The 9470-nt window shown below is 36.7% G+C and overlaps 1 protein-coding gene across 1 annotated transcript; it reads left to right on the top strand.

Moving 5' to 3' along the window:
* The first annotated feature begins 1993 nt into the window (after positions 1-1993).
* Positions 1994-8053, top strand: LOC117105340 (TNF receptor-associated factor 4-like). The gene is made up of 5 exons (XM_033246461.1): positions 1994-2516; positions 5508-5661; positions 6153-6470; positions 6828-7167; positions 7293-8053. The coding sequence occupies exons 1-5, from the start codon at positions 2200-2202 to the stop codon at positions 7619-7621; spliced, it is 1458 nt and encodes a 485-aa protein (XP_033102352.1). The 5' UTR covers positions 1994-2199; the 3' UTR covers positions 7622-8053.
* The last annotated feature ends 1417 nt before the right edge of the window (positions 8054-9470 follow it).

Here is a 9470-nt window from a genome sequence, read left to right as displayed (position 1 = left end):
TATATATACTGTATTGATGATATCAGGAAAACGTACAGGCCTATTGATAATGATGACAAAGAGACATACAAGCTGATGACGAAAAGAAACTTAACTGATGCACACAAAATATATACTTATAATGAATGAAATTGTATTGATTGATGACGAAAAGATATACATACTGATGATGAAATAAACCTACACCTGTCGAAAAGAAATATCATTGATGACGTAAATTTCTATTGAGAACAATAAAGTAGTGTTCACTGATGAATGATATCACTGAATTTCGATGCTGAATATTAATATTACTACGCCCCCACACGTAAAATTCTAGCGCGGACACATTTTCTGTGAAGATATTAATATTGTACAATTTAGACCGTGAGTTTATTGAAGATATATTGGTTGTGTTGAGGTAAAAAAATGAGAGAAAATATCTTATTCAGGTTTAGTTATTAAAAAAATCTAATTCAAAAGAAATACGCTTAAGTTCACAAAGTCACCAATGAAAAGTCACTAGCAATAAATATTGAATTGAAAAATCATGTATTAATAATGTATTTTGTATATTTAAGGAAGTTAATAGTATTATTTGAAAATTAGAACGAAAATAAATTTTTTGTTGCATTTCGAAACATATTTTATATAGCATTTATTGTATCAAATGAATAACATTTTCGTTCTAATTATGTTCAAAATTATATTGTGCGTATGTGGTGTATATAATATATAATATATATATAATTGTATGTCTATATGGTTTCACCCAAAACATGTCCACAATAAATTATTTTAAATATTGAATCTTGACAAATAAAAAAAAATGTGGAAAAATCAACTCCCATAAGAAATCAAATTAAATTAAAATGTGTATTGCTCATTCAAAGTATCTAATATTGTAATAAAATCTCATCTAATAATGCATAGGCCTATATCGAAACAATAAGTTCTTAACTGGTTGACGAGAGAAATTATTTTCTGCTATAATTTTTCTTTTTCAATCTGAAAAGCTATTAACAATTACTTATTAAAATATATCCCTACATTTATTTTATTTTTATTTATATTATTTCATTTCACCCCAGGGGTTTAGCCCGAAAAACGAAATAGGCCGTCCAAAATGGATGCCAGTGGGCGTGGCACTGGGCCAATGGCCGGGCCACGCCCTTCTTTGGGAATCCCCACCGAACATTGGTACGAAAACAACGTACATTCAATCAATAAATGTTGTTTTTTTATCAAACTTAAATATGAATTAGCTTTAGTTTAACATTCGATAGATTTGAAGAATATAAAGAATTTGCTTAAGGTAGACCAGGCCCAATTAGGCTAGGTCGAACTGATTAGGCCAAGCCGTCCAAGCCGTCACGGTAAAAGTGGCCGTCCTAAATAATTTTAGGCCGTCCAAAAGACGGCCGGACGGCTCGCTGGCTAAGCCTATGTTTCACCCCCAACAGCGTAAACCCCAGTAGGGGGCATAGGGAGCATACAGTAAATACAATAAAAAAACACTATAAAAACATTCAAAAATATTGAAAAGATTAAAAAAGATGTAAAGATATTATTGGATTTTATTATTATAGTTTGAAGTATTGGCTCAACAATACACAGTACAAAATATTTATTGAAGGTTTGCATGGCGAGTATCAGTAACATAATCATAAAACTTTCTGTATACCACGTGTAAATAAAATATGGTTTTTGAGGTAAAACCACTGATTGGCTCCCTTGAAACAGTACACTTTTTTTTCGATTCGTATGAATGACATTGCGTAAGAAAAACATTTTTCTGTTTGAAAAGTTCTTGGGTACACGAAATCAGTTGAGCCTATGGCATCAGTTCGAGTTTCTATATAAAGAGTCATCATTATCGTTGCAAAGCACGTATGTCAATATATCTAGATAATATTTATTCTATAACGTCATCTGTATATTTTATCATAATGATCGATACATTTATCGAGGTTATAATCATGCTTGGCGGCGTACACACAAATGATAAGGCGTTCGCAGGCTCAGCGTTATTTCGTCTCCTGGAGCCCTCAATACAAATCGATGACTTTGTAGCTACGAGCATTGATCCTAGATCCAATATTTTCTTGGTGATAATCTAAATTAAAGTATGGGTTAGAGCGACAGTGAAGGAACGTCTTGCGCCTCTACCAGTAAAACGCGTAGATTATTTTCTTTTAATCTGAGGCACAATCTTCCAAAATGCCACAGAGAACGGACAGCGCATCCTCTATTGGATCCAACGCAAGCTCCCGTCGAAGCTCGGAATCCGATGATGAACGTCCCGATTCCGCAGGTTCCGACCAGTCGCGTGCAGAATCGGCGGATTCGAATGCAAGTGACGAAGAGGCCGAAAACGACCCATGCTTCACTAAAATAGGAGGTGTCGCCGTCTACTTTGAAGAACCATTTGACAAGAAATATGAGTGCGTTGCCTGCAACCAGATTCTACGATTTCCGGTACAGTTTGAGGAATGTGGACATAGATGCTGCTCGTCCTGTTTACCAGAACTTCTAAGGTAAGCGCAGACTATATTCTTTTTTTCCCCTTTATCCGAATCTAACAATATAAAGCCGGTCTCACACGTTGCGATTTTTTCTTACGACAAGCTGCGCTACGACACTCTTATTCTAAAATCATCTGATACGCGAAAGTTGGGGGCAAGGCGTGAGAGGTAATGTAACACGACACGGATATTCATATAGAAGTGTACGATATCGTATAATTTTGAAAAAAAATTATAGTGTGTCGTAGCGCAGCTTATCGTAAGAAAAATTGCAACGTGTGAGACTAACCATAGGTTAACATTATGTTGATAAATATAAGACCAAGTTTGGATTGGATCAGATTGGACCAAATTTTTTAATGCGTTACTAATTTATGTCAGTTAATAAAAATCATTAAAAGTCTGTGACGAAATGAAATTAGAATTGAATTCAATATTTGAGTTACTTATTCGTGTTGACCTCCTTAAGTATGTTAGTAGCATTAATAAAAATGAAGAGTAGAATGAGAAAAAAATAATTTATTATTTACGGACGTATAAATACTAAATTTGCTGTATTTTTGCATAGACCAGTAATCAATTTAAAGATTTTAGTAGGAAAACCAATTTAAAAAAATCACTGAAAGTTATTAATTTTTATTAAATAAATGAATAAGTTGTTATTTAATAGAATTTCTGATGCTCTCCCCATATTTCACTTAGGAATGCATGTCGCTACACAGTGATAGACCTATATCGTTTGGGCTTATTTGGGACAGTAAGATGAACGATGAATGAACCCGGTTATAAAATATAATACTTAAAACATCCCTATATCAAAAGTTTAATTGTTATTCTAACTCTAAGCATAAATAATTACAGGTATTTGTAATAATAGTAAACTCATCATTATACAAAAACTATAAATATAAGTAATTTCTGTCAAAATATATTAAATAATAATTTTATGAGATGATTTTCAAGACAAAGCGAATGCTGAAAGCCAGAATAATGATTTGTTTATACAGAATCAAAAGTCTTATAAATAAAATCATCCAATGTTGTTTTGAAAGTCGTTATTATTATCGTGTTATTGTCAGTCGGTAGCGTTTAAAGTTCACACAGAACTATATAAGAATTATAAACTCTTCCATACCTAAAACTTCGTTGTTATAGTTTTTTCTGCTTGTTTATATGCCTAATTTAAAACGACCTGTTATTATGGAACTGTCTTGGTTTTAATGCATTCAATAATGTAAATGTTTTATACTATATTTTTCTTTTCATCACTGAAACCGTAGCTACATCTTCCGCCCTGGGTAGGTACTAGCACAACCTGCCTGCGTTCAAATCTAATATTTATTGGATGGATGGCTGACCCCAATCCTCCCACAATGTGAGCAATTCAGCATGTTATACCTTTTGCACAACAATTTCTCAAGAAAATATTAAAATATGTAATTTAGTGCGCACTGTTGGTTGGACAACCCGGTCAAATTATCCCTCATCCCCCTCAGTGGCGTATCTAGGAGTCTTGAAATAGGGGGAGGGGATGATGGAGGGTTGAAGTTGAAGTGGGCTCGATGATTAGGTGAAGGGGAGCTAGGTCACGCAAAATAAAGGTGATTTGAGATTATTAACTAATTAAGAGTGACTTTTTGGGGAGACGGGGGGATGAGTATTTTATTTTTTTAGGGGGATGGCATGGGCCCACCCCTGTGCAACCTCCTAGATAAGCCACTGCCCTCTTACCATGTATGTTTTCCTTTAATTTGTCTACGGAAGTACAGCGTTGAAAAGTTGAGTAGTACGACCAGCGCGCCACCGCTACTTACAGCCTTAATTCGCGTGGGTCTGATTCTAATTCCTTACTCTGGGTTTCAGTTGCTGGACACAAGTCCTCTCGGATAACGAAAATCATAGGCCCAGTGTACATAAGCCTAACTGGCTTGTGTACACTTTAATCAAGCCCCCGAAAAGTAGGGTGTACCCCAGTGTAGGTGCATGCCCCTGTCGTTCTGAATAGACGAAAGTGTGCCTTTCGGGACTGATCGACATGATGTGACCATCATTGGGGAGATAAAGCTGTTGAATGAGTCCATACCCTATGCGCAAGCCTATGTTAAATTCTCTACTTTTACTATTGGTAAATTATTCACATTACACATGCAAAAAAGTGATAATTGTATTACTTACAATTATCCTTGTGTTGATGACGTCATCAAATGGAATTAATAATTATTACGATAACTAAATCGACGATTGAAAGATTATCACCGTTTTCAGTGGTCATAATTATGGTCATTATCCCAATGAATAAGAAACTATTGAGCTCTGCACAGTTAACCACTATTCTCTCACACACTCACGAAACGTATTGTTTTTGTCGACGTATTACCAGACATCACAGACGCTCACATAATACCCCAACCTCTCCTCACTCGAACACGCATCACACCGAGCGCATGGAAGCAGTGTGGAATATGCGAAGGCAACGCTCTGTGGCCTAAACAATCTAAACACAACACCCTGAAAGTAAAAAAGGTTTTTTAAGCCTGAATTTTTACTCACACATACATGCATGCATCGTATTTTAATATCTACAAGTGTATTATATTCAATGCAACATTTAAGCTTAGGCCTATATAATAATTTTACATCACATAGTAGTAGAATATTATATAAAGCCTGTATACGTAAATATAACATAACACATGCGTGTTTGAAACATTTGTGATTAAATAACTATACTGTCTCACATTATGTATACAACTCAAAGCTGTATTTTACTGCTGTCTACACAAAAGTAGGCCTATATAATAGATCCTTAATTGTTGGAAAGAGAAACTTTTTCTCGATATAATATTTACCAGAAACGTAATGACGTACTAAATCACAGGCCTCAACAAAATATTTTTTTTTCTAAAAATATACATGCAAACGAATAATTGTAATATTATAATATTAATAATAATTAATAATTAATTATAATTTAATATTATTTTTTGTTGTTTACTTTCGTAGAATTTCTCCAAAATGTCCACTTGATGAGAAATCAGTGTCACGTGACAAAGTGTACGTGGATACGTCATTTGGACGGGAGATCGGTGATCTACCGATTAAGTGCTACTTCCACAAGAAGGGCTGTGATTGGAAAGGTGTACTAGATGAATGCAAGGTAAGCCAGTTTCGGCTAAACTAACGACGTACGACGAATCCAACTCTGTCCCCTCTGAGCACTAGGCGGCGCCACGCTGTCTGCTGAGATTGTCGTTGGCAGTGGCAACGGATCGTCATTAAAAAACGATGATCCGTTGCGCACGCATCGTGGCATTGCGTTCTTCATAGAATCGCGTCGGCCGACCGTCGGCCGTCGGGGGCGCAGCGAGTGCCCGGCTTCACGTAAAGATAATAAATATTTGCCTAAGTTAGCGCACCGAATTTCGCGTGACACCACATTTAAGTCATTGGTAAGGAATACAATATAGCCGGTGTCTTTTCCAATTCACTATCAAAGGTCTTCGGACTTCGTGAATTAAATTTATTTAATCAGATAAACATATCTATAAAAAAAAAAACCCAACAATAGTAACAATATAACAAAAACAATTAAAAAAAAAAACCCATTGTATTAATGATGTGTTCTGTGTGATTTACAACCGTTTATAGGACCACAGCACAGTATGCAAATACATCGAAGTGGAATGTCCGAACACGTGCGGAGCCAAGTTCGAGAAAAGGTTCTTGGATTCGCACCTCTCCGACGAGTGCAACAAGCGAATGATCACGTGTGAGTTCTGCCAGAAGACAGTCTTCTACAAAGATGAAATCACTCATTTAAATTCCTGCCTGAAGTTCCCCGTTCCCTGTCCGAACGGATGCGACCTGACTGACATACCACGCGAAAAACTGAAGAATCACACGGACACAGACTGTCCAAAGGAGAAGATAGAATGTCCATTCTCATCGATGGGATGCGACTTCAAGGTAACGAACACCAAATAAAAACAAATCATAATAATTGGTGCTTTTTCTAAATGTTTACATGCACATTATTTGGTTGTGAATCGTAATGATAATAAGTAACAATAAGCAACAAAAATGGCCAGTATATTCTCTTGTGTGCTGAATCGATTTACATATGTCTTATAGATTAAGAAGACGTCCGACTACTGATGGCCTACTCCCAGTGGCGCATCTAAGGGGAAGAGTTCCTATAGGCCTACTACCCATTGGATCAGTCCCCGTCCCTCTATAATTTTAACATCTTTAGATACGCCACTGGACATACTAAACACGAATGAGAAAATCTAACGTTATAACCATTTGGCATTAAAATTTTAGACTGAGCGACAGAAGATGCAACGTCACGTCCAGGACGACTCCATGACGTCAAAACATGTGACCATGGTTGGAGCGACGATCGTTAAGCACCAGGCCACGCTGGACAAGCAAGTCGAACTGATGGACATTCACAAAGAGACCCTAGGCCAGTGCATGCAGAAAGTACGCGATCTGGAGAAGCTCTACGGATCTCAGTTGGTTTGGAAGGTGGACCGTTACGCAGAGAGGATGCAGGATGCAAAGACAGGCAAGAAGATCACGATCTTCAGCCCACCATTCCTGACCAGTCGCCATGGTTACAAGATGGCCGTTTCACTGTGTCTGAATGGAGATGGAAAAGGTAAATGCTACCACATCACTAATATAGGCCTACTGCCATTGCTGCTACTTTTGGCTACAGTGCAGATACTATCAAATACTGGCCACATATAATCACTTCAAGTTTTATTTGTATTTCGTTTTCAGCTAAGGGTCATTTCATGTCAGTGTTCATTTGCATCTGCCGTGGGGAATATGATGCCCTTGTGCCGTATCCCTTCACACATAGGGTCACATTTAGCCTCATCGACCAATGTCAAGATCCGAAAGCCAGACGTAACATTTCGTACAGCATCAAACCCAATCCGTGCAAGGAGAACAAGCCGTTTTTGGGAAGACCGCAGGGTGAGCGAAACGCCAGCTTTGGAACGCAGAAGTTTGTACCTTTGCACACTCTTAAGACACTTGACTACATCCGTGACGACACAATGTTTATCAAGGTTCACGTAGATCACGACGACAATATGTGTATTTAAGATCATAAACACGTCGAACCATGATTTTTTCTTAAAGGCCTTTCATACATCAGATTTCTGTTTTTAGGGTCATTGGCATTTTGTTTATACAGGTACTTCTCGATGTTATTTTAACAGAACTGTGAGACAACATGCTCGTAACCATTCACAACGTGTCTCCATATGTGAGAAGGTAGATGGGAGCTGTATAAAGGACGCTTTGGCACCCTGGTGAGGTCAAAGAGAAGAGCTCCTATAGGGTTTGGGGGTATATCCGTCCGGAGCTAATGTGTTCTGGCATTTAAGAATGCCTAGTGAATTTCATCATCTTGATGGTTTTGAATAAAAAGAGGGTTCGTCCGAACAATAGCACCTTTTCCCCTTACCGGTTAGGCCCGGACATACATCATCCGATCCGAATAATCGGTGAATAAAGTACTTTTAATAACGTAATTTAACAAATATTTGAAGCTTAAATAAATCACTCCTAGCCTATGATGTAAAACGATTTCTTGGAACAATCATAATACACTTGTCTGAATTATTTAATGCTTATGGCTAATTTTGGTATTTTTATTGAGAACGGACCGTAGTTTGTGTAAGAGAGGGGAAAGGGTGGTTGGTGATAATTGTTAGCAGGCGTTACAAATTCAAATGAACTGATGGAGTTAACACAATATGTCCATTGCATAGATAACTATTTTTATTGGTGGCAACAGTGGTCCGTGCTCGGAAGTGGCGTATGAGTGCCTGAGCAACCTATGTTTGTTCAAACGTGAAAAAGATCATAATGGAAGTAGGCCTACAGTAAATGGTAAACTCATTCCACTGAATTATCTTTCATATTAACTAGAATTTAATACTAAGCAGCACCTTCCGGTTCGAATATCATGGGTACGCCACTGGGGGTTGGGGTTCTGGTTGGTGCGTGGAGTAAGAAAAAGTGTCTTAAATTCAATCAATTGTGTTAGTAAATTACAGTGAGTGTTGGTACACTTCTTTAAGTTTAGAAATTTTACTCACTAGAAAAGTGTGCGTGCCGGATAAGTCTGCGCTATAGGCCTATGATGCCATTATACCATGTTCTATGGTTTTCATAAAATTCACTTAATATTATTGCCTTTGAACACGTTTGTCGTGTTTTAATCACTTTACCCGCACGATCTCGTTCAATACCGCCTCTAGATGTATAATCGATATAACTTCTTATTGATTTAGATCATGTAATAAACGACGGAATATACCGTTAAGAATATTAGCTAAGAATTGACAAATCGTTATATCAAACAATGTTTTCTAATTCTCTGGCGTCTGTACGTGTATAACTTATGCTGGTCATTTTTTATATCTCGCTTACTATTACCTACGGGTGATTATAACAGACTTATATATGCAGCTTTCTCGTACGGTACATTGTGATAGTAATACATAAGCAATTTTCGTCATATGCATTAGCAAGATAAGAATACCTCCATAAGGGTTTTTGTTGAATTACAAACTATTAAAGACGTACATCGCATAATAATACAGTGCACATATTTTTTTTTAAAGAAAAAATACAGAATATTATGTTATGTCTATATTTACATATTATTTAAAAATGTGTCTGTACAGTGACGGTTGCGATGCACATATTGTTTTCGCGTCCAATATATTAATTGCACTGTTATCATCTTAACGCTTGATAAACAAATAGATAAATAATAACAGTGCGCGGTTATTGATTGTAGAGTTCTTAATTTTAAAACCAAGTAACAAATATAAACGTATTGTTACATTTCGTTTCAACAATCAATACTTGCTTTTCAACCTAATGAAATTATCCGAAGTGCTAGAATAGGAACCAGTGTCTCTTGCTGTATATATATAT

This window comes from Anneissia japonica, unplaced genomic scaffold (genome assembly GCF_011630105.1).
Source record: "Anneissia japonica isolate Jap-2015-1 unplaced genomic scaffold, ASM1163010v1 scaffold287726_len2788222_cov184, whole genome shotgun sequence".
NCBI classification, from domain to species: Eukaryota; Metazoa; Echinodermata; class Crinoidea; order Comatulida; family Comatulidae; genus Anneissia; species Anneissia japonica.
The sequence above is the reverse complement of the archived record's forward strand: the minus strand, read 5'-3'. Positions and strand labels throughout refer to the sequence as shown.